At 42.1% G+C, this 26,276-nt stretch overlaps 1 protein-coding gene across 1 annotated transcript in view; it reads left to right on the top strand.

Moving 5' to 3' along the window:
* LOC135211059 (DNA polymerase delta catalytic subunit-like) overlaps positions 1 to 26,276 on the top strand; it is a gene marked incomplete in the record, with an annotated part of 237,143 nt that overhangs the window by 85,791 nt on the left and 125,076 nt on the right. The window contains 1 exon segment of the mRNA XM_064244116.1: positions 7,765 to 8,030. Within this exon segment, the coding sequence (XP_064100186.1) occupies positions 7,765 to 8,030 (266 nt within the window).

The following is a 26,276-nucleotide window of genomic DNA, read 5'->3' as shown; positions in this document are numbered from 1 at the left end:
TCTTAGTGTTTTTTTTTTTTTTGCTTGGTTTCTGGCACCCCCTTAAAAGGGGTATTATTCACTCGAGGCGGGGTATCATCAAGTACCACCTGACTTTGTTGCCTGGTTTGAAACCAAGCAAGTAAGAATTTGTCATCATACACTCCCTTTTTATCGTCCTTTATTACTTTCATCAACTGTGAGCGTAACTGTGATGGTGAAAAAAACCTCAGATGATTGCGCAGCAGACGACGTCAAGGCATGGGGCTGTCAGCAGCCAAAACAGAGCCTCGTGTTGTTGTTGTTGGTGGTGTTATGGTGTTGATGGTGGGACAGTGCTGGAGACATCAGCCAACAATGGTGGTGGAAATTGCAGTGCTGCCACATCAACAACAACAATGTCGCTCCTTCGACCCTATGTCTCTTTTTAGCAAAATTTGGTAGATGGGCCATAGTTGCATGGTTCCGTTTCGGCATATTGTCTCACTTTGACTCTAGTATACACACAAATGTATATAAATTGTATTTAGTTACTTGATGTAAGAAAACGGCAAAAAATACGGCAAATAGTGAAGAAAATGCTTGTAGTAAAGAGCAGCGTACCTCTCCTTTTGCAACTCTGGGACACTTACTCGTTTGGCTCTCTGCTGGGCATGCTACCCACTCAGAACATGCATTCACAAGGAATCAGCCATTGTTGGTGCTAGATGTAAGAGATTAGGCAAAATAAAAATAATTAATAAATTGGGCGGATAAAGGACAGGCATATTGGACTCTTGATGATTCCGCCGCCGAGCCTGTGCAGGCTAGAGCACATGACGTCAGGGGTATTGGTCCCTCTGTGGCTGGCTTTCAAGTAGAATTTGGCTGTTCCTAGAATTCTGAGCGCTGGTACTTGGTTACGCTAGTCCACGTTCACCTCTTTTTATCTTAAGGATGTTTCCCACAGATCTATGGACATTTTTTTCCTTGGGTCCTGTGGTGGCTGCCCAACAGATCGTGTAACTTATCGTTGCCCTTAATCGGGCATATTTGTATCTTACTTAAGATGATTCTGTGGAAGAGAGAATAAGTGAGTTGGCTGGTCTCTTTCTTTCTCTTGTTCCTTTCCTTCTTCCTTTGGGGGGGGTGGTGGTTGAGGAATAGGCACGTCATTTGCTAGACTGGTCTGGTATACAGGTGAGTAAGGTAGTCATACTGGTAGTTTGTTTTGCATTGTGTTCAAATAGTCAAACCCTCTATTCACTAGTATATACGTACTCCACTCTCTAGCAAGGGGGAGTGATAACGAATCCTGATGCATTGGTTTGTTGTCTAACAGTCAGAATTTCTGTTTAATTCCCTACTGTAATGAATCTTCTCATATATCATTGTATGTAACCCAGTTGGCTGAGTTGTTGGATATCAGTTTATCTAGCTTTTCACAGGCATTAGTCCCACTCGTGTAGATATTTCTTTTGGAGTTGGACTGGTGGGTTGGCCCCCAGCCTGCTGAGGATGTCTGTACCTCCCTCCAAGTATAAGGCTATCATATTGTTAAGACCAAGGTTTGTTCGCGTATGAACAAATGACAAATTTTCTAAGACAAGTTGTATTTTTTATAGCTACAAACCTGAGGTCTTAATGTTTTACTGCCCACCTCTAGCCGCCCCTCTGTCATCTTATGACATCCTGGGTTGAGAAAGACTAAAAGCAATAGCTTGGGTGCGCGGTCTTTGACCAGTCTTCTCCCGATATATGCACATGTTCCCAGATCTCACAAATTCCTTGCTTTTCAATCTCGCAGTTGTTTAACCGGATCCAACTAGGCACTAGAAAGTTATCCTATTGTTAAACCTCAGGTTTGTAGCTATGAAAAATACAGATTGTCTTTGAAAATTTGTCATTTTATCATAATCCAGATAATTTGAACTTTAATACAAGTAACTTACCAAGTAATTACATGGCTATAGTTTCAACTTGCATGGCAACTTGAATAAAAAATTCACGGGTGACGCTTCAAACTTTAGTGCAGGTGAACAGTGCCACCCACTAACATGAATACCAGGAATGGCTGCAGACAACCTCATTCTGCTTCTGCTGTCCAAAATGTAAAACATTGGATATTTGCTGTTTTTTTTTTTTTGCCGGTTATCTAATCTTCAATTATTATATGTAATGTTTAGGATCGGTATTTTATTGATTTGTTGTTAAGATCAGATTCAAGTTTATAATTTTTTGCTACATTAGCAAATTTGCAATCAAATTGATTACAGTCATTCCCCAAACTTGTGTCAGTTCACAGCAGGACGAACTTTTCATTGGAACCTAATTGTCATATGTGAGTTTTCATAGACTCGCAAACATTTGTGAATCCTCAAGAAGCCCTGCAAAAGTGTTTAATTTTTCATGTTATTTATAAGTTTTCAAACTTGTGGGTAAAATAAATAACATTAGGTAATATAAATATAATTTCTCTCTCTCTCTCTCTCTCTCTCTCTCTCTCTCTCTCTCTCTCTCTCTCTCTCTCTCTCTCTCTCTCTCTCTCTCTCTCTCTCTCTCTCTCTCTCTCTCTGAGGTAAGAGAGATTTTTTATGCATAGATAAATGGGAAGTTTGGTTTTATAGAAGAGTGCTGAGAATATTATGAACAGATAGTGACAAATGAGGAGATGTTAGCAAGAATTGGAATACAGAGAGCCCTTGTAAGTGAAATAAGGAAGAGACAAATGAATTTTGTTGGACATAAAATAATTAGTGAGAAGATATAGCATTTGTGCCTTACTGGAAGGATAGAGGGGAGGAAGTGGAGAGGTAGACAAAGAGTAAAATACTTGAACAGCTTGGTGGGAGACTTTGATGGAGATTACTCTGTAAATCAACTAATACAACTGGCTAGAGATCGAGAGAGGCGGAGGGAAATGACCGCCAACGTCCAAGACACAGCACTTTGTTGAGTTTGAAAAGTGAAGTTACATTGTTATTAATTTTTTTGATTTTCCATGCTACTTTAACTGGAACTCTTTGCACATGGATGTTCGTTATAGTATACAAAATTATAAATACATACTTGACGAGGCCGAAAAGAATTGGAGGGATCCATGATAATCAACAAGGCACACTAACAAACACTGAAAGAAAGAAATCATGAGCAAACAAAGTAACTGGCTTGGGAAGAAGAGTGCAAGCAACTGCTCTACAAGGCGATCAAAGAAAGACTGACGTGCCATAGGGTTCTATGCGTGGTCGGTGACCAGCTTCCGCCTTGTATACACATGAGTTGCCAGATGCCATAGATTCCTTGCTTTACAATCTTTGATTGTTTTTAACTGGTTTCCAGCTGGCACATGATTATCCTATTGTTAAGACCTCAGATTTGTTAGCTATGAAAAATACAAATTGATTAAAAATTTGTCATATCTCCTGTCAGACTCCCCCAAACCTGGGAGGAGGCATACTGACAGCCCTTGGGAGTCCGAGGGGGCTTTTGCCCCCTGTAGTTGCCCCTCATCAAGCCTGTTGTATGCAGGTATCGATGGGCAGCCATTGGAAAGGCATCCATAGGGCTGTGCATTTGCCATTCCTAGTGATACTCTAATGTAAAAGGCACTTTTCAGTGAGACAAGAAGTGCTGATAGTGTTTTTTCTGGGGAATCTCAGCCATTAAAGAGGCCACTATTCAGATAGTTTTGCTCTTATCTGCTCTCCTGTAAGCATCTCAGGGAGCAGGAGGATAGTCTACAGCTTTCTTATAATGTCTGAGACAGTCTTGTGCTTTTTCTCGTGAACTTCAGGTTGTGAAATGCCGGTGTTTGGCGCCAAGCAGACCAGCAGTGTCCAAGCCAATAGCATCCGAGTCTGTCTTTTAAGAAGATATTATTCTTTTTTGACGACCGGGTGCCCCTCCTTGGTATCGAACTCTCGCCTTTGAGTACCATGCAACTGTTCACAAGCATCTATGTTTCTCTTCAGCATGTTCCTTTGCAGACAGGGACTTTTGTGTAAGACTTTACAGGCATGTTGTAGAAAACTCCCACTTATGGTGGGTTTTCTTCACCTCCAAGTAGTGTCATGGAGTTGGCACTCTTGACTAGTTATTGAGCTAGTAAAACATTTTTTTCTCTGTTGCTTAGATGGAATTAATCCTCCTGGCTGAAGTTCTTCTTAAGATTTTTGAAGTAAGGGGTCTCTCTTGACTGGTTACAGGACCAGGGGCTAAGAAGATAGGAGTCTCTCAAGTATTACCGAGAGACATCTCTTCAGTTGGTCTCGTAGTCCTGTCCTATGGGGATTGCAAGAAGGCCACTTAGGTGCTCTTTTTCTACTGGGAGAGACACACAGTTGCTCTCAGCCCTCGTATCTTTGCCTTCAGCCATCTACCAAGAGAATCACAGGTACGTTCAGATGGTTAGATAATTTTTAACCTGTTTGTTTATTTAGAACTTTAGTGGATGAGTTGTTTTGGGACTCGTTATCCACCGACATGTTAATCAATTAGAGTTATTAGACAACTGTATGTATAGAGTGTTGATCCAGTTCCTAAGTTTCTGGTGCAAACTTTAAGCATCGTAACATTTTTCTGGTTTCTCATGGACCCTGATAAACAGATAATGTTTTCTGTTTTTCTACTTCCCATCCTGCAGCAGGAGGCTACCTTCAGCTCACAGCCTTCCCATGGGTTTTGCTGTTTCCATATATCTTGTCCTCTGTCCAATTTTCTTTGGAGTGATGATATCTTCACTCAGGATGACTCATGAGGGTTCTTTTGTTGAAAGATCTTACTTAGACTACAAGCAGAAGAGAAAGCACCATGAACCCTCTCACTAACAGCCCCCATTCTGAGCGGTAGATGCCTGTTTCAGGGCACTCGGCACTACGTATCTAGCCATACCAGACTCCTGCTGCTGAATGCCTAATTTCATTTCTCATACTCTTTCTTTTAGAGCAGGGGTTTTCAAAACAACTTGGGGGTCACGAGATCATTAGTCCTCAACTATGTTCCATTGCTCAGTGGGAATGTGTGTATACAACAAATTAACAGTGAAAAATCGTGTTTGGGGGTAGACTTTGGTCTCTTCAGAGCAGAAAGGCCTAAGAGATTTGGAAGTTGACTTGTCAGACAAAAAAAAAAAATTTCTTTACTGATTTGGAAAGAGGAATAGATGAAAATGTGTAGATAGGTTTGGGACCCTGTAATGGTAATCGCTTCATAGCAAAGAAATACGAGTTAAAGGAAAGGAAAGCGCATCTTCGAGAAGTTCTGCAGCACAGAGATTTTTGCGTGTGTGTTGGAGGTGCCTGTTCTCATGATGGTTTTAGAATCGGCAGGAGTGTTGTAGAACTTGACAGGCACCAACGTGACGTGAGGAACTTCGCGATTTCTGAGTTCTTCGTCTGGGTTCTTGTAAGAAGTTCCGGTAATCTCAGGAGTCTGTGACGTTCGCCGTAGGCCCCGCCCTCAGGTTGCCGTATAAATACGATGGACGAAGTAAGAGTAGGAGATCATCATCAGAGATAGTTACAGATCTGATCAGTGAGAGCTCAGCAGCAGAGATCAGAGATTATCCGAGAGAGATAAGAGAAGAAGGAGCACACGAAGGATCAGAGAAAAAAAAGGCATCGTCAGGAGTGGACGACCGAGGCATTTCGACGTAGAGCAAGATTTCAGAGAAGAAACGTTCTGCGAGAGGTTTTGAGAAGTTCCTGCCCTTCGAGTATCAAGAATAGACATTATTTTCTGCAATACAGTCAAGAAATAGTCTGCAATTGCAGTTCTCCTTTTGTGAAGCCATCGCTTCGAGTCGCGAAACTGGCCAGCAAGTACTTTCATTACCTCACCCTTTCCCCAGTTCACGCATTGTAAGATTGTGCCTTTTTTATGTAAATAGGAGATACCATTCTGCATTTATCTTTGTTAGTAAGCTTGTAAATAAACTTTTGTTGTGTTAGTGTTTCTTTCTATATTCGTATCCCCAGTTTCAACTGTTGGTGTTGAATTTTTTTCTGTTTATAATATCGAACTTGGAGCAGACCTCTCACGGGGTTAGTGACAGACCCATCATAGTGAATATAGTTTCCTTTTGTACTGTCTGATTGATGAAAATATGGTAACCCTACATATTATTGACTCAAAGCTTTTAAGGGATCACATCAAAAAGGTTGAAAACCACTGTTTTAAAGCATTGTGTCTGACTGCAGAGTTGTCACTCTTGTTTTTGTTCAAAACCGGTGCTGTCCAATGGCCAGGTTTTTGTCTCTTATGAACTTTCCAAGTTCTTAAAAGCGTGTCAGATATAAGTTTTCACTACGTACAGTTCCGCTATGTTTTCAGTTTGTACAAGGTGTCCTAGAGTCCACACAAGATTTATAAAAAATAAGAAGTTAATCCTACCCTGATGGCTATGTGTCCACGACTGTAAAGTATTGGCAGGGTCGGCAACTAGGCAACTAGTCCACTTGGTTTTCTGCAAGTCTGCATGATGTTCTGCAAGTTCACTCGGTTGCTTGTGGAGATGAACTGAACACCCCTGTTGTCTGTTCTCCAGGGTGATTGGATGGAATTCTTGGATATGTAGGATACTTCCTTCTGTGTCCGCATGCAAACTCCAAAGAGTATCTCAGACCTGTCTTACGAGACAGGGTCTTCCAGTTCGGGAATTAAGGCTTCAACTTCTGTAGCATAAGCCTTCTATCGAGTCTTCGTTCAGCTTGCTTTTGTCTTCTTTTCTGGCCATAAACATCAGCCTTTCCCACTAGACCAACAGGGACAGGGAACCATTGCCTGACTCCATTGTTTTTCCTGATCAATGAAAATATGGTAACCCTACATCATATGTACTCAAAAATTTTAAAGGGGGTCATTGGTCATATTGAGTTGCTCATAGTTACAGTATCAAAGAGGTTGAAAATCATTGTTTTAGAGCATTTTGTTTGACTGGTTTTGCTCAAGACTACTGCTGTCCCATGGCTAGATTTTTGTTTTATGAACTTTCCAAATTCTTGATAGCACATCTGCCTCAGTGGTGTGGTTGGTATGGTATCAGCGTCCCACCTCGGTGGTTGCGGGTTCAATTCTCAGCAATTCCATTGAGGAGTGAGAGATGTGTATTTCTGGTGATAGAAGTTCACTCTCGACTTGGTTCGGAAGTCTCGTAAAGCTGTTGGTCCCGTTGCTGAATAACCACTGTTTCCATGCAACGTAAAAGCACCATACAAACAAACAAACAAAACAAACAATAAAAGCACATCAAATATTAATTTTCACCGTTTACAGCTCTGCATGTTTTCAGTCTGTACAAGGGACTCCGTTTTATACAGGTAGTCCCCGGGTATCGGCTGGGGATCCATTCCCGATGGCGTGACAATAACAGAAAATTAGCGATAACAGCGCCAATCCCTGGTTATTGGCACAAATAATCAGAGATTGGTGCTGCTGTTATTGGCGATCAGATCAACACATATCGGTGCTGAAAAACCAGTTGTTGTCACTAGACAAGTGTTGTAAAACGGAATCACTGATAACTGAGGCCGCTAACAAAATCAGGGACTACCTGTATATACTTATCAAGTAATAACATGACTGGAGCCCCCTCCTCCCCTCTCATGGACATAAGGCATAAACAGAAAGAGGTTTGCTGAGTCGTTCCTGTTATACCTGTTAGTGGTATACCTGCACTAAACTTTGAAGTGTTACCTGCAAATTTTTTTCATTTAAGCTGCTGTGAGAGTTGGAGCTCTATAGCTATGTGATTACTTGGTAATTATGTATGAAACTATTTTATCATAAAAATGTCATTTTTCATTTCAGAGAACATTAAATGATGTTGTTTTCAGTGATATGAAATCCAACAAGGACAACATTACAGAAGCTGTTTTGGCAGTCGACATGGTAATTAAAGAAAGCATCTATGGGTACCATGGTAACAAGAAAGTACCCTTCTTGAAGATAACCTTAGCACTGCCAAGGCTTATAGCTGCTGCTAAACGGTTACTTGGGGAAGGCAAGGTGTCTGTGGATGGTGTAGGGATGCCAGTTTATGAAGCTTATGAGTCTAATATTGATTTTGAGATCAGGTAAGATTTCTTAACTGTTTCTTGTTTTCTTGTATGGCTGTATGGTAATTGCATTTGGAGTCTTTTACTGTGTTCTTGAATGGAATGCAAATAGTAATATTCTACATTTACTTTTTCTGCTGGTGATAGGAAAAGAGAACCATTTGAAATTATATATATATATATATATATATATATATATATATATATATATATATATATATATATATATATATACACATATACAGGCAGTCCCGGGTTACGACGGGGGTTCCGTTCTTGAGACGCGTCGTAAGCCGAAAATCGTCGTAAGCCGGAACGATGCTTGGAATTATGTCTTAAACTAATAAAAAGTTATAAAACCTTACTTGTAATCCTTTGGTTACACTACATGTTGTTTCCTGTAGTTTTATGTACAACCTGGAGTTATTTTCATAAAGAATGCTGGTTCTTGAAGGTAAAAACTATTGTAATCCTCTGGTGACACTACATTCTTGAAGTTTATGTACAACCTGGAGTGATTTTGCAAAATCTTGAGGGCTACAAGAACAGCTGATTACTATTTACGTATCATATAGACTAATTAAAGTAAATGTATCTTTAAATAGGCTTATATATTAGTATCAACAAAACATTTCCTGCCATGAGTCAGAGGCCGTTTAATGAAACGAACACTTCTCTGTCCTATCTGTTCAGAAAATAAACGTTACGTCAATCCCCGAGACCATTGTTGCCAAAGCGTCTCTCTCTCTCTCTCTCTCTCCTCTCCTCTCTCTCTCTATCTCTCTCTCTCTCTCTCTCTCTCTCTCTCTCTCTCTGATGAAATTACAATGGAAACTTGACATACGATTGCCCTAATATACGAATGTTTTGAGATATAACAGAAAATTTGCGAAAATACAAGCTTTGATATACAACGAAATATTTGAGATACGATTTTGCGATGAGTGTTAGTTGTATAGGCGACCGATAAATGGCGTTCAGTCTGTTGTTTTTTGTTGGTGCTGCATGTTAACACGTCGTTGTTTAGTTCGTTGTATTTGCGCCTATTGTTCGTGTTATTTTGTCTATTTTATTATTAACCATGGGTCTCAAAGCTAAAGACAAAGCAGGTGATAAGAAAAAACCCAAGAAAATTATTTCGATGGAAGCAAAACATGAAATTATAGCAAAGCATGAACGTGGCGTTCGTATCGTCGATTTGGCAAACGAGTATGGTCGAAATCCTTCTACAATATCCACGATCATCAAGCAGAAGGAAGCTATAAAAACCCCCGAGACCATTGTTGCCAAAGCGTCTCTCTCTCTCTCTCTCTCTCTCTCTCTCTCTCTCTCTCTCTCTCTCTCTCTCTCTCTCTCTCTCTCTCTCTCTCTCTGATCAAATTACGTACTGGATAATGTCTCTCTTTGGATACTTCGATTTTGCCAAATATTGAGGGCTACAAGAACAGTTGATTACTATTTACGTATCATATAGACTAATTAAACAGTAAACGTATAACTTTAAAATAGGCTTATATTAATAGTATCAACAAAACCATTTACTGGCATGAGTCAGAGGCCGTTTAACGAAACGAACACTTCTCTGTCCTAACTCGGAGCGTCGGAAGACGCCTCTCTCTCTCTCTCTCTCTCTCTCTCTCTCTCTCTCTCTCTCCTCTCTCTCTCTCTCTCTCTCTTCTCTCTGATCAAATTAACGGATAATGTCTCTCTTTGGATACTTGGAATTTGCGTTGTAATCTAACCAGAAACTTCGTTTTGTTATTATTACTGGAAACAAGCAATGATTTTTTCATTATTTGCGCTTTTGGACTGTTATATGTAAACTAGTATGTATTCATTCGTTCGGAAACTAGTTCCGCATATGAGGCGTCACTAAAAAACATAGAAAAATACAACATAAAAAGTGTCGAAAATCATCATAATCTCAAAATTTTTGTTGTAATCTAACCAGAAACTTATTTTTATTAATATACTGTGCTAAACTATAAAGGATTTTTATCATAGTATGCGTTTTTAAAAGCGTCATTAACTCGGAGCGTCGGAAGCGTCAGCGTCGTAACCTCGGAACAGCGTCGTAACCCAGGACGGATTTTTCCATTGAATATTTAAGAAAAAGCGTCGTAACCTCGGAACGTCGTAAGCCGGAACCGTCGTAACCCGGGGACCGCCTGTATTTATTTATTCAGTGGACCCCCTTATTCATGTTCTCCGGATTCGCGGATTTCTCTCGGGAACGTTTCCTCGCATTATTTGCCAGAAATTCGCATGCAGTGGTCCCCCCGTATTTGCGGGGATGCGTACCAGACCTCCTCCTCCTCCTCCTCCTCCTCCTCCTCCTCCTCCTCCTCCTCCTCCTCCTCCTCCTCCTCCTCCTCTCTCTCTCTCTCTCTCTCTCTCTCTCTCTCTCTCTCTCTCTCTCTCTCTCTCTCCCCGGTGAATACAGGCAGTCTCAGGGTTACGACGGGGGTTCCGTTCTTAAGACGCGTCGTAACCCGAAAATCGTCGTAAGCCGGAACGACGTTCTTGAAAACATGTCCACAGGGAAAATTTCACTAATTTGCAATTTTTCTTAGGGCTGTATCTCTAAAATTATCACTAATTTACTTTTTTCATGTGCAACACTGTGTATTCACAAATTACTGTATATTTTCATTAAAATACAAGAGAGAGAGAGAGAGAGGGAGAGAGAGATTACATAAAACCATTAAATTCGTTGACCATTGTATGGCATTGTTAAGCTCCGAGTGTCACTGGAGTTATGAGGTAGGGAAATTGATACAGAAAAAGATGAAGGGAAGAATTTTCTTATGAAATTAGTTATCGTATTATTACTGCTTCTATTATTATTATTATTAATATTTGAAAATATAATAAACATGTGCATCTACCATAAAAATTCTCTCATCTCAGTAAGAAAAAGGAATTATCCTTACAAGTGAAATGGAAAGGTCATTTTCATCTCTTTAAAATACGACCATTATGAATTTTGTAATTACAGTTTTATTATTATTACAGTGTTCCCCCGTATTCGCGGACTCACACATTTGCGGATTTTTCTTTGGAAGCTATCTAGAAATTATTTGCGGACGGACTCGCCCATTCGCGGAATTTTCCGACGAAAATAATCACTAATTAGTGTATTTTGATGTTTATTTTCATGACTAAATACATTTCTGGGCTCAGCTCGTGTCGCTGCGCGAAATATCCTTTAATCTATTATTTCTAGGGTAAATGTACTAACACATACCAGAGAATAAATAAAATAAAGAAAAAGGTCAGTATAACTGACTCGCTCACCCTCCAAGAGGGTGTCGGTATGAACACTAGGCGAGTGAGACCACTACCACGAGCCAAATACCAATAGAAATCTCCCACAACAAAAACCCTCCATGAGGAGAGCCGACACGAGTGAGCAGCTCGTACTACTACTACTCCATCCCATGCTGCCGACTGCTGCGCCTCTGGTGGCCATCCTTTTCAGTTAGCGCACACGAGTCACACGTGATATTTTTCTCTCTGTGTTTTTTGTGCCCTTTCGTTGGATTTATCTATGATGGAGCGTGCAGCTATTGCAGCAGCTAAGTTAAGTACTCAGTATTTATGGTTGGTTGGTTTTTTCCGGCCCTCAGTCAGTATTTGCCGTTTTTTAGGTATAAATACGAACTCTGGGGGTCGGAACGAGCATGGCAGCATGGTTCTGCCGCGTGGTGGTTCGTTCTCGGTCTCCCATACCTAGAACATCCCCTTATCTATTTACGCTCTATATTTATTATCCATTTTACTTAGGGTACTGTCTACTCAGGTTTGTCATGCATGCATGTCTTTTACCTTATGTAGGCTTCTTCTTTCCAGACCCTAGTCCCGGCTCTTAGTATCGGCCTCTGACTAGCTTTGAGTGGTAGACTTTCCTTCGGGTTAGTCGTACACTCCTGGATTTTTTCTCCTACTATATTGTTTTCTTTCTTTTATTTTATTTTATTATACCATGTATTTTGTTGTGGCTAGGTTAGTTAGGCGTCTGGCTTAGCCTAGGTCCTGGCTCCTTGAGCCTATGCTACCGCTCATCAGTTCGGTTGCTTCCCTATAGCATCTCTCTGATCAGTCGGTTTTGGCCCAGTAGGTCTCCATGCTACCGCTTTTCAGTTCAGTTGCTTCCCGATAGCATCTCTCTGATCAGTTGGTTGGTCCTAGGCTTAGTTGTCCTTATTTTAGTCTTACCGCCTCGTGGTCACTACGCGATCACGAGACAGCCAGACGCCTGCCCAGTCCCCTTCCCCCCTCCTCCCGCTCTTCCATAGAGTCGGGGGGGGAGGGTGGGTCGGTCTGCCCACGCTCGCTCCACATACCCGAGCATGCCTCCCTCTCTCCCCCCAGGCGGAGGGGCCAGGGAGACGGGACAGACCCAGACTGGACGCGACCTCTCCGGCTTCTCGGTCCGGCCCGGTGGTGATGTGGTGGGGGGTACTGGCCTTTCCCCCATCCGTTGCTTCCTTGTCGCTCCGGTTCGCTCGAGCCTGTATGTCTCCTCGCTCTTCCCGACCTTGCTAGGACTCCTTTCCTGATCGGAGTCCTGGCATCCAGCGGGAAGATGTTAGTCCACCCAGTAGAGTGGACCGGAACATACAGTGGGTCCCTGCTAACCTTACCGCATTGCTGAGTTACTAAACTCCGCTACGCACTGGACTTGGTCCGGTTCGTTTGAGTTTTAGGTTTAAGCGTTATTAGATTAACTATAAGTTTATCTTAAGTACCTTAAACCTTTTCCCCCCTCCCTTACATGTCTTACCGGATATCTCCGGGATTATAGCCTATTCAGGCGAGGCGGGGGGAGAGAGTTATGCCCAAATTTTTTCCGAGCTCCGGCATGCAACGGAGTTCTTCTGTCCTTTAGCCTGTAAGTGTTATTCTTTAAGATACTCATGTATCTTCCCACTTACAGGCCACCAACTGTGAGCATCCGGGATGCGCCGCCACACTTCAGGACCCATGTGGACACGAAGTTTGCCGGTCCCATGCTCCATGCGCGACGCTGCACGGGGACATCCAGGTCTGGTACCATGAGACGTGTACCATATGTTACGATCTGGTGAGCAGCTTTTAGAAGGGGTGAGTATCCCATCTCCGGTAGCTGCTCCGCTTCTGTTTTAGTGCTTAAGTTTTCATCATCCCACTTTAACTTAAGGCACCTCTAAGCCTTTAAGTCCTTAATTTTAAGTTTTAGTTTAAGTGTTTCTTAAAAATCTAATCTACGCCCTCTCTTCCAGGCGCCGGCAGTGAAGGATACCGCACTGGCAACCCTGCGGGCCTGGGTCGGCGGTTTTGGGAAGAACGCCGCCAAGGGTATGCCCTACATCTTGGAGAAGCGGTTGGCGCTGTTAATCTTCCCCGGAGGCAAGGCGACAGGATACGTCGACCCAGTAGAGGCGGCCCCTACTATCGCCTTCATCCAACAACAGCTGGCTGCCTCATTAACTGATCAAGACCAGGATATCTCCACGGACGTCGCGACTCTAGATATTAATGTGGAACCTATGGTAGGTGTAGACGACCTGTTGGTCGAGTAAGTAGGGTGGACACCCAAGGGTCACCCTTGGGTGTAACTGTTTCTTCTACTCCTGCAACCTCTCCATCCTTCCAAGGCTTTACAGGTGATGAATTATATACTCTTCCTGACGCTTCGGTTAGACCTAAGGTCAAGGGTCAAGCAGTGAAATCCTTGACCAAGACGTCGTCGTCGTCTAAGAAGTCGACTTCGGCGTCATCCTCCTCACGTAAGTCTCCGGTTGCGAATCCCGGAGCAGACAGGTCTAAAGCTTCTAGCTCCGGCTCTAAGTCCTCGAGGAGTAAAGCCCCTCCAGAGAGAGATCTCGCACCCCGGCAGAGTCACCAGTTCCGCTACCCTTGGTTCCGATTCAGAGCCACCCCTCCACCTCCGCAGCAGCTCCGGCCTTGGACTCCAATGCTGGCCTGTTGCAACAGGTGGGCGACCTGGTTGGGTCCCTAAAGAGTAGCATGGAACAAATGATCTCTCGTCTGTCGGATAGGATTACTTCCCAAGACTCCATTATAGCCGGACTGAGAGAAGCCCCTCTAGCCTCTCCTCCACTTTCCAATACGAGTGGAACTCAGCTTCCTCCGTATGACTCGCTACCTCCGTTCTCGATGAACAATCCATGGAGAGTAGCGTCATACGCCCCCTTCCAAGACGGTCTCATTTCCATACCGGAATTCGGAACTCGAAGGATAGAGGACTTCGAGTTCTTCCCGGAAGACCTCCAGCCTCCGTTCATAGGCTACGCAAGGCTTACAGCTTCAGCCATGGTTCGGGATGATAGGGTACCAAAGGAGACAGTCCTCTATTCACGTGACCAGGCTCAGAGAGAATGGCTCAGATGTTTAGAGGACATGGATTGTTCTAATACCAGGATACAACCTTTCAAGAGTCCCTTTACCATTTTCACAATGGATGAGAGTACCCCGCTCCCGTTCCTGACAAAGATCGCGAGGTCTACCATCCCAGCGGCCCAGAAGGGGGAACCCATGCCTCAATTGAAGGAAGCAGATCCCACATCTCCGTTGCTCCCCTCAGCCGGAGAATTGTGGGAGGACTTGCCAAACACCTTCTCAGCTGGCAAACTCAAACCGGACTGTGCTATGGAGCAGTTTGGTGAAAGCTACCCAGGCTCCCAGATGGCCTTATTCAGGCTGAATTTGACGCGATATCGCGATTAGCCAGATCAATTAACTCTATGGCTATGTCCGAGGTAGCAACCATAGCTTATGGCTCAGAACCGCTTTTTAAGCTCATGACCAAAGCCCTGACTCAAACGGTACAGTCGGATATGTTTGAGTTTGCCACTGCTAGAACGAATTGTAGGAAGCATGTCCTACAAGAGGCAACCATTCGACATGAGCCGAATAGGTTACTCTCGTCTAACATCTGGGGAGCAGATCTCTTCCCAGAAGCTATGGTGAAGGAAGTCCAGTCAGAGGCTACGAGGCTGAACCAGAGCCTTAAGGACCGTTGGGGCCTTACGGCTAAGAGGAGACAAGACCTAACACCTAAAGGTAAGGGACAGAGGAAACCTAGGCGTTTTCCATCCTTACCAGAAAAAGCAGCCACGCTTTCCTCAGCAAGTTCCAGCGGTGCCCTTAGTGCAAACAGCCCAACCTTCCACCTCTAAGGCTCAATCACAGCCAATTTATGTGATATCCCCTCAGCCTCAGCCCTCCACCTCTTACGCCATCTCTCCAGCTTACAATCAAGCCTTCGAGAGTCAAGCTTCACGAAGTATGACCGCTCGGGTAAGGGAGGCAGAGGTAAGCGTTCCTTTCGAGAGGATCGGGAGGCCCCTTTAACAGGGGAAAGCACTTCAGAGGAGGCCGAGGCGGTTACCAGAACCAATGAAGAACTTCAGGTAGGAGGGAGGCTGTTTCACTTTCGCCACCGGTGGAACTTCAGCGAATGGGCTCAGAGCTAGTGTCAAAAGGCCTGGGTTGGAGCTGGTTGACGAACCCACCTCCATCCAGACCTTTCCGTCAACTTCCTTCCAAAGAATTGACAGAGTACGCAGAGGACCTCCTTCAGAAAGGAGCTATAGCGAGAGTCAAGAGATTAAAATTTCAAGGTCGCTTGTTCAGCGTGCCAAAAGAAAGGCTCACAAAAAGAAGGGTAATCTTAGACTTGTCCCGCTTAAACTTAGCCATCCGCTGCGACAAGTTCAAGATGCTCACGATCTCACAGGTGCGGACCTTACTTCCCGTGGGGCCGTCACCACCTCTATCGATCTTACAGACGCCTACTATCATATCCCTAGTTGCAAGACACTTGCCGTCCGTTATTCTGGGTTTTTCAAGATAGGAGACCAGGCATTCTCCTTCAAGGTAGTTCCCTTCGGACTCAACGTGGCACCAGGGTGTTCAAGAAACTAGCGGAAGCGGTAGTGCAACAACTCGGATCACAAGGGATTATGGTAGTAGCGTATCTCGACGATTGGTTGATCTGGGCTTCAACAGTCGAGGAATGCAACAGAGCTACACTGAAAGTGATTCAGTTCCTGGAATATCTAGGCTTCAAGATAAACAGGACCAAGTCAAGACTCACTCCAGAGTCAGACTTTCAGTGGCTGGGCATTCAATGGAATCTATCCTCCCATACTCTGTCGATTCCATCAACCAAAAGGAAAGAAATAGCGAAGTCAGTCAAGCAATTTCTAAGTCACAAACTGGCGTCAAGGAGAGCTCAGGAGAGGATCCTGGGTTCTCTCCAGTTTGGCATCAGTGACGAACGTCTTAATGAAAGCCAAACTGAAAGACCTAACCAGAATCTGGCGCTCACGAGCAAATGTCAGGGCCAGGACAAACTATCCTCAGTCCCTCTGATTCTAAAGAATCGTCTTCGGCCGTGGGCGAAAGTCAAGAATTTGTCAGTGTCAGTACCCCTTCAGTTCCCTCCACCAGGGATTACCATCCACACAGACGCGTCCTTAAGCGGTTGGGGAGGGTATTCACAGGTCCAAAAGGTTCAAGGAACTTGGTCACCTCAGTTCAGTCAGTTCCATATAAACGTACTGGAGGCAATGGCAGTGTTCTTGACTCTAAAAAGGTTGCGCCCACCAAAGTACTCCCACATAAAGCTAGTTCTGGACAGCGCAGTGGTAGTACATTGTATAAACAGAGGAGGCTCCAAGTCACGTCATCTAAATCATGTGATGGTAGCCATCTTCTCCCTGGCAGACAAGTTCAGTTGGCATCTCTCCTCCACTCACATAGCTGGAGTGAGAAACGTCATAGCAGACGCGTTATCCCGGTCAGTGCCCCTAGAGTCGGAATGGTCACTGGACAACAGTTCGTTCCAATGGATCCTTCAAAGAGTCCCAGGGCTACAGGTGGATCTCTTCGCATCTCAAGCGAAATCACAAACTTCCCTGTTATGTAGCCCCCAACCTGGACCCTCTGGCCTATGCCACGGACGCCCTGGCTCTAGACTGGAACAACTGGAAGAAGATTTATGTCTTTCCCCCAGTGAATCTTCTTATGAAAGTTTTAAACAAACTCAGGACGTTCAAGGGTCAAGTGGCTCTAGTAGCCCCAGACTGGCCGAAGAGCAATTGGTATCCCCTAATTCTGGAGCTGGGCCTTCGTCCTCTTCGGATCCCCAATCCCAAGCTCTCCCAGTCAGTACAAACGAAGACTGTGTTCGCTTCCTCAGGGATTCTCAAAACCCTAACTTTATGGATTTCATGAAGTTTGCGGCAAAAAGAGATGCGAATATTGACCCTCAGAATATTCTCTTCTTGGAATCCGATAAAAGGGATTCAACTTTGAGACAGTACGATGCTGCTGTCAAAAAGTTAGCAATCTTCCTGAGAGAATCTGATATTAGATCATGACAGTTAATTCAGCTATATCCTTTTTCAGATCCTTATTTGAAAAAGGTTTAGCAGCTAGCACGATTACGACAAACAAGTCAGCCTTGAAAAAAGTATTTCAATTTGGGTTCAACATAGACTTGACGGATTCCTACTTCTCGTCTATTCCTAAGGCATGTGCTAGACTTAGACCTTCTGTAAGGCCTACGTCAGTTTCATGGTTCTTAAACGATGTTCTAAAACTGGCTTCAGAAACCGACAATGACACATGCTCGTTTATAATGCTCTTAAGGAAACCCTGTTTTATTAAGCTTAGCTTCAGGAGCAAGAATTTCAGAACTGTCGGCTTTATCCAGAGATCCGGATCATATTCAATTCCTTCCCACAGGGGAAAGTACTACTTTCTCCGGAACGTAGCTTTTTAGCGAAGAATGAAGATCCTTTGATGAGGTGGGAACCTTGGAAGGTACTACCCCTTCCACAAGATGTATCTCTTTGCCCAGTTACAACCTTACGAGCCTTTTCTGTCCAGGACCTCCTCATCCTCATCGGGTCCCCTCTTTAAGAGGGGAAAAAGGTGGTACTTTATCCATTAAAGGCATCAGGCAGCAAATCCTGTACTTTATTAAGCAAGCCAATCCTGACTCTTTCCCGAAAGCACATGATGTTAGGGCAGTAGCCACCTCAATTAATTATTTCCAACACATGAACTTCGATGAGTTGAAAAAAGTATACCGGATGGAAATCGCCGACAGTGTTCAAACGCCATTACCTTAAGTAATCCTTGGAAGCTCTGAAATTTTCAGCAGTAGCAGCGGGAAACATAGTTTCCCCTGATTCTAGTTAATTTGTAGTAGAAGATTCAGTCCTCCTTTTCTACCTGCTTCACCCAACAGTTCGTCTATTCCTACCGTGTTCATTTACATTCACCTGGTGTCTTAGCTGCTTTTATGATGATGTAGTGGGTGCCCCTTAGTTTTTGCTAGGGACACTCACGATGATTATGGATTTTGATCTCATGGATGTTACCCCTTATTTTTATGCTAGGGGATACATCTCATTTATAATGGTTACGGGTTTTGTATATTAAGTCATATGCATTCCTTATATATTATCATTGTTGTTTAATCTGTTCATTTGACTACTCTAATTGCTATTATATTTTGATACATGCCTTTACACAGATACCATTTTGTTACATGTAAGCCATTTACCTCTTGTACATATGTAAATTACCTTATGATAAGAAACATGTTTTAGAATTAAGGGTAATTTAAGCATATTTCTATTTTGTATCACTGTGTATTTGTATCTTTTTAGCAATTATATTCTTTTTTATATTTACTTTATTTTTTATTTGAGACCTATTCTGATTTATTTTATTACTTTTGTTTACAATCTTGTGCTATTTCTCTGGTACGATTTCGCGCAGCGACACGAGCTGAGCCCAGAAAAGGGATTTTGACGTAAGGAAAAATCTATTTCTGGGCGATTGGCTCGTGTCGCCAGCGAAATCCCACCCTACCCATCCCTGCCCCCAAGATTGTCTGCTAACTTCAGGATGGGCCACCAGACGCAGCAGTCGGCAGCATGGGATGGAGTAGTAGTAGTACGAGCTGCTCTCTCTGTGGGTCGGCTCTCCTCATGGAGGGTTTTTTGTTGTGGGAGATTTCTATTGGTATTTGGCTCGTGGTAGTGGTCTCACTGCCTAGTGTTCATACCGACACCCTCTTGGAGGGTGAGCGAGTCAGTTATACTGACCTTTTTCTTTATTTATTTATTCTCTGGTATGTGTTAGTACATTTACCCTAGAAATAATAGATTAAATTTTCGCTGGCGACACGAGCCCAATCGCCCAGGAAATAGATTTTTCCTTACGTCAAAATCCCTTTTTATGATACAAAAATGATTTACTAATTTTCAAATATTAATTTTGATTAATACTGTATTAGTAAGTTTAATAAGTTTAAATGATATCACATAATAAAAATAATAATTCTCTCTCTCTCTCTCTCTCTCTCTCTCTCTCTCTCTCTCTTCTCTCTCTCTCTCTCTCTTCTCTCTCTCTCTCTCTCTCTCTACTACAAATGATGTATGTTTTTTTGTATGATAAATAAATGATTTACTATTTTCAAATATTAATATTAATTTATACAGCAATAATATCAATTCATTAAAGAAAATACCATAGTGAATTAGCGAGATTTTAGCTTATAGATTTAAAAAATTATGGAAGATTGAAGGAAATCCCAGTCAGATTCTTTCTCTAACTCCAGGTACTAAAACTCAGATATACGTATCAAGTTAGTGACCGGAGGGGGAAGGAGCTGATTTGTTGCTGCCATCAAGTGCTCATGAAATTTCCTTCCTCACCCTCTCTCTCTCTCTCTCTCTCTCGTCTCGTCTCTCTCTCTCTCTCCCTCTCTCTCTCTCTCTCATCTCTCTCTCTTCTTCTCTCTCTCATTTACTGAGACTCGATTTTTAATAGTACTTTTACTATTTGTTTTTTTATACTTTCAAATAATGATAATAATAATAACTGTAATTACAAAATTCATATTATGTGATAGTATTTTAAAGAAATACAATAGTAATCTATCTATGTCACTTTTAATTAAGGTTAACTCTCTCTCTCTCTCTCTCTCTCTTTTGCCACACAAGATAATGTATCATAGTGGTGACTCGCTCCCTCTCTTTCGCTGGAAGCGTTGTAAGTATTTTTTGAGAGAACAGAGAGAGATAAACACACTCTCTCTCTCTCTTTTACCGAGATGAAAGAATTTTTATGGTACTGGTATGTAAAATGTTTATTGATAATTTCAGTTATTTAATAACAATAATGATAATGAATTTTGTAATAATAATTACAAAATTCATAATGGTAGTATTTTAAAGAGATGAAAATGACCTTTCCATTTCACTTGTAAGGATAACCCCTCTTTCTTACTGAGATGAGAGAATTTTTCATGGTAGATGCACGTGTTTATTTTATTTTCAAATAATAATAATAATAGTAGAAGTAGTAATAATACGATAACTAATTTCAAATGAAAATTCTTCCCTTCGTCTTTTTCTGTATCAATTTCCCTACCTCAACTCCAGTGACGCTCGGAGCTGGGAAAGTGACAATGCCATACAATGGTCAACAAATTTAATGGTATTATGTAATCTCTCTCTCTCTCTCTCCTCTCCGTCTCCTTCTCTCAGTCTCTCTATCTCTCTCTCTCTCTCTCTCTCTGCTATTGGCTGTTTATATATTTTTAATGGTAAAATGTTTAAGATTACTTTAAATTGATATTAATAATACCAATTCAATGGTATATTTGTAGACATTTGGTATTTGTGATTTTACATGCAATTGTTCCCTTGTAAAAAGAAAATGGATGTCTCAAATAGTAACAGTATGAAAGAAAACGTGCATGACTGAATACTTATGGGGGGACTGAATTATTTTCACATACATAACTAAGTCATTCAGTATGTACATAGTATGTATTTATGTATAAACATAAAATGTAAGATTTACTTAAAAACAGTATTAATAGTATTTCAAAGATTAATATGAACCGTAATAGTATTCATGTTCTCCAGATTCGCGGATTTCTTTTGTGATCGTTTCCCTGCATCATTTGCCGAAAATTTGCATACAGTGGTCCCCCCGTATTGGTGGGGGATGCGTACCGGACACCCCCCCCCCCTCCCGTGAATAGTTAGAACCTGCGAATGTGTTGAACCCCTATAAAAATGCTAAAAGCAGCCTATTTTTTAAGTAAAACTCAAGAAAAAACCCCTAAAAATGTCATTCTTGGTGTTTTTAATAGTTTTATCACAAAAAGTGCATTTATATGATGAAATTGATTAAAAAAAAAAAAAAAAAACACAGGAATTTGTGGATATTTCTCTTAGAAAATACCACAAATGTGCGAATTTTCCACGAATAATGCGGGGAAACGTTCCCATGAAAAATCCGCGAATGTGTGAGTCCAGGAATCCGGAGAACGCAAATATGGGGGTCCACTGTATTCGCAAAGAACTTCCAACCTCATCAAAAGTAATACAATTATTTGAGTAGTTTATCACAAAAGTGCATATAATCAAATGCATTACTGACCATAGTAAAAAATTACACTAGAAATTTACATGCATGAGTACTGCGAAAGAAAGAGGAATCTTCCTCTCCAACAATAACTGGCGTACTGCTAGGCTAGCCTAGAATGCCAAAAAACACAATACTCGCACATGTCAAGGTAATTGCTTTATAGCAAAGGAAGATAAAGGAAAGGAAAACGCATCTTTGGGAAGTTCTGCCGCACGGAGGTTTTCGCGCCTGTGTGGGAGGCGCCTGTTCTCACGGTTGTTCTAGAATCTGCAGGAGTGTCGTGGAACTCGTCAGGCACCGACGTGACGTGAGAAACGCCGTGATTTCTGATGCAATACCTCTTATGGATTCATCTAAGATGTTCCGGTAATCTTGGGAGTCTGTGACGCTCGCCGTAGGCCCCGCCCCCAGAATGCAGTATAAATACAATGGGCGAAGTAGGAGAAAGCAGAGATCATTGGTAAGAGTCACAGGAGAGATCATCAGTTAGTCACAGAGAGAGATCATCAGTAAGAGCCACAGATCAGATTCAGTGAGAGATCAGCAGCAGAGATAATCAGAGTGAGATATTAGAAGAAGAACGAAGGATCAGAGGAAAAGTTGCTTGAGAGTTGGTTGGATTTTGGTCAAGCCATCTTCAGGAGTGGACGACAGAGTTATTTCGACGTTGGGGGAGACTTCAGAGAAGAGACATTCTGCTAGAGGTTTTGGGAAGTTTCTGCCCCTCATGTATCAAGAGTAGACATTATTTTCTGCAATATGGAGTCAAGAAGACGTCGGCAATCGCAGTTCTCCTTTTGTGAAGCCATCGTTTCGAGTTGCCAAACTGGCTGGCAAGTACTTCCATTCCCTCACTGTTCCCACAGTTCATGCAGTGTAAGATTCTATTTTTTTATGTAAATAGGAGATACCATTCTGCATTTACCTTTGTTTCTTTCTATATTCGTATCCCCAGTTTCAGCTGTTGGTGTTGAAAATTTTTTGTTTTTTATTTCACATCGAACCTGAAGTGGACCTCTCTCAGAGGCCGTAACATTGTGGCGACCTTTGGCCAGTATATTTCGACACCATAACAGTTTGAAACGGAAAATATAGAAAGAGCCAGAATGAGTGAGATGGTGAAAGAGTTTGAGTCTGGTAAGCTCCTAGGTCTGGAGGGGAATGATCTCTGTAAGTATGTTGAGAAGAAAGAAAGAGAAAAGTATGAGAGAGATGGAAGAGCGGCTGAGAGAGAAGTAATGAAAATGCAGCAAGAGAAAGAGAGAGAAGCAATGAAAATGCAGCAAGAGAGAGAAGCAATGAAAATGCAGCAAGAGAGAGAAGTAATGAAAATGCAGCAAGAGAGAGAAATGTTGGTAATGCAGCAGGAAGAGAGAGAGAAAGAGTATATGCATGAGCAGGAAGAAAGGGAAAAGGTATGTATGCATGAGCAGGAAGAGAGAGAAAAAGAGCATATGCATGAGTTGGAAATTGCTCGGTTAAGGGAAAGTACTCGTAACAGTCGGACAGGCGAGAACGAAAACGAAGCTGATACGTTAGGTATGAGTGCAGTGCTAAAATTAGTACCAAAGTTTGATGAGGAAGATGTTACGACATATTTCATGTGTTTTGAGAAGTTAATGGAACGAGTAGGTTCTCCTAAAGAAATGTGGACTTTATATTTACTGTGTATAGTTGCATGTCTGAGGAGGAATGTGATAATTACGATATCATGAAAGAAACTGTTCTTAGCGAGTATAGGCTAGTACCAGAGGCGTACCGTAAGAAATGTATAAAATTTGAGAAAGGATGAAAATATTACGTATGTAGAATACGGTAAGAAGTTAAAGGCTATTTTTTGATTGGTTAACTTCGGCTAAGTTGAGGATTTTGATGCTTTGAAGAACTGTGTGTTGTTAGAGAACTTCAAAGATAACGTATCCCCTGAAATTAAACTTTATATAGAGGATAGTCGAGAAGTATCTTTTGCAGGAGCAACTAGGTTAACTGACGAATATAGTCTAACTTATAATTTGAGTGTTAGTAAGAAACGAAATGATCCTTCGTCTGGTAGAGTAAAAAGCAGTAAAGGTTTCAGTCCTAGTAATAGCAATGCGAGTAAAAGTGACTATTCCTGTTATACATGCGGGAAACCTGGTCATACGTCTAAGGTTTGTAAGAGTAAGGTGGCATCTAGTGGCTCAGAATTAACTTGTTTCCGATGTAATGGGAAAGGGCATTTAGCGAGAAATTGTGCAGTAGAAAGGACGGTAAGAAACCAGTGTCTCTAGTTAACCTTTCGTCAAGTAGGAATGATGTGATGAGAGAAACTAAGAAAGTTTTTGGTGAATTTCTGTCGGAAGGCGTAGCTTCCTCTCTTGGAGGAGTAGATTCGAGAGAAGTAGTCTTGCTTCGAGACACAGGAGCTGCTGTCTCACTGATTAGGAGAGAGTGTGTGCCGAACAGGGCAGAAATCAATATGAAAGAGAAAGTCATGTTAGGTGGATTTCCTAACACTTGTGTTCTTTTGCCTTTGATGAAGTTGAATTTATTTCCTTTGTTGAAGTTTAATTTAGAAAGTCAGGTAGTGTCAAGAGAAGTGAAACTAGCTGTTGTTGACAGTTTGCCCGTGGATGGCGTTGACATTATTGTCGGTAATGGCTTAGCTTTATCCATGAATGTGAATCCTGTTGTGAGGGATATTCCAGTGCCTGAAATGGTAGTAACTAGGTTGGGTTTAGATACAGACATAGACCACGGTCATAATTTGTTCATGGATTCGAACGAGAGTAAGTTCGAGGATTCGAACGAGAGTAAGTTCGTGGATTCGAACGAGAGTGAGTTCGTGGATTCGAACGAGAGTAAGTTCGTGGATTCGAACGTGAGTAAGTTCGTGGATTCGAACGAGTGTGGTAGAGGTAGCGAGGTCGATCTTGGCATGAGCGTGGCCGAGAAACCTAACTCTATCGTTGACAGTGATAGCCAAGGGGAAGCCGTAGCTGTCGAGAGTAACGTAGTAAATGTACTGGGATTAGTCCTAGTTACGTTGATGAATTAGGCTTTAACATTTTGGATAAGGATGAGCTAGTCAAGTTGCAGAGAGAGGATGGGACACTAACCCAAAAATTTTTTGTGTGAGCTGGATGATGATCTCGATGATGTGTGTAAGGAAACTTTGTTTAAAGGACGAAGTTTTGTGTTGTTATGTTAGTCCTAAGTTAGATAGTAAAGGGGAAATCACCGAACAATTAGTGGTACCTAGAAAGCTTCGTGAACTAGTTTTGAAGTTAGCACATGAAGAGCAAGGACATTTAGAAGTAAATAAAACTTTCAAGTGGATTAGTAGGGCGTACTTTTGGCCTAAAATGAAAAATGATGTAGAGAGGTATGTTTTAAGCTGTCATGAATGCCAAATTGCCGGGAAACCGAATCAAGTAATCCCCAGAGCTCCGTTGTGTAATATTCCTTCAGTAGACGAGTCTTTTGAGAATGTATTTATCAATATGGTCGGACCTTTGTTTAGAAGTAAGGGTAGAGAAGATTACATAACTAATCTTGAGTATTATAAAAACAATTTAAGAGATGTTTGGCAACTAGCAAAGGAGAACGGAAGCGCGAGAGGAAGTCAAGGGGAAACTGAAGGGAAACATGATCTTAGAGCAAAAGAGAGAAGTTTTGAAAGAGACAAAGTTTTAGTACTAGTCCAAAAAGAAGGTTCCGCCTTACCTTATAAGCTTGAAGGTCCTTTTTCAGTATTAGAGGAGAGGGGAAATATACAATATAGAATTAATGTGGGTAAAAGTAGGGCAAAGGCAATGAATGTAAATTTGCTTAAGAATTATGAAGAACGCCCCGTGCCGTGGCCTCTGCCCGTGTAACAGTTACTTAGAGAAATTAGTTTTGAGAAAATGCAAGAGGTATTTTAGCATTTCAAAGAATTAATCAGAGTTCAGAAAACGGACAAAGTAAGAGAGAAGGATAATGTGCTAGCTAATAGAGCCTCACTAGAGTTTTCAGAATGAGTAGCCTGATAACCGTTTTCTATTTTCGCACAAGTAAGTGTGAGTGGAGAAGCGTGCGTGTTTGACTGGATTAAAGCTTTATGCAGAATTGTTCCCCTCTGTTTAATTCTTGTTTCTCTTTAGGAAAAAATAAAATCAGTTGATTTCATTTTTTTCTTTTTGGGGGGACGTGTCAAGGTAATTGCTTTATAGCAAAGGAAGATAAGGGAAAGGAAAAAGCATCTTCAAGATGTGGGAGCCGCCTGTTCTCGCGGTTGTTCTAGAATTGACAGGAGTGTTGTGGAACTCGTCAGGCGCCGACGTGACATGAGAAACGCCGTGATTTCTGATGCAATACCTCTTCTAGATTCATCTAAGAAGTTCCGGTAATCTCGGGAGTCTGTGACGCTCGCCGTAGGCCCTTCCCCCAGAATGCCGTATGAATACGATGGGCGAAGTAGGAGAAAGTAGAGATCATCGGTAAGAGTCACAGGAGAGATCATCAATTAGTCACAGAGAGAGTTCATCAGTAAAGGCGGCCATACACGTACGCGACTGTCATGGGGTTTGTCCTGCCGGGATTAGCGTGCGCTCCAGTCCGCTTGAGTATTGCCCATACACGCAGAGGACTTGTGCTACGCATATTTTGAGAGGGCAGAGTTAATATGCAGTGGCCATGTTCCTTTCAGTCCTGTAGTGTCCTGATATAGTGAGTGTTTTTACATCATGGCACCAGTAAAAGGAAGATAAGTGTAATAATGATAATAGCACTCCTGCAAGACGAATACGAGCATGAAATTGCAAGAAAAATCGT

The sequence above is a fragment of the Macrobrachium nipponense genome, chromosome 4, assembly GCF_015104395.2.
Source record: "Macrobrachium nipponense isolate FS-2020 chromosome 4, ASM1510439v2, whole genome shotgun sequence".
In the NCBI taxonomy this organism is placed as follows: Eukaryota; Metazoa; Arthropoda; class Malacostraca; order Decapoda; family Palaemonidae; genus Macrobrachium; species Macrobrachium nipponense.
Note: the sequence above shows the minus strand (reverse complement) of the source record. Positions and strands in the feature narration are given on the sequence as shown.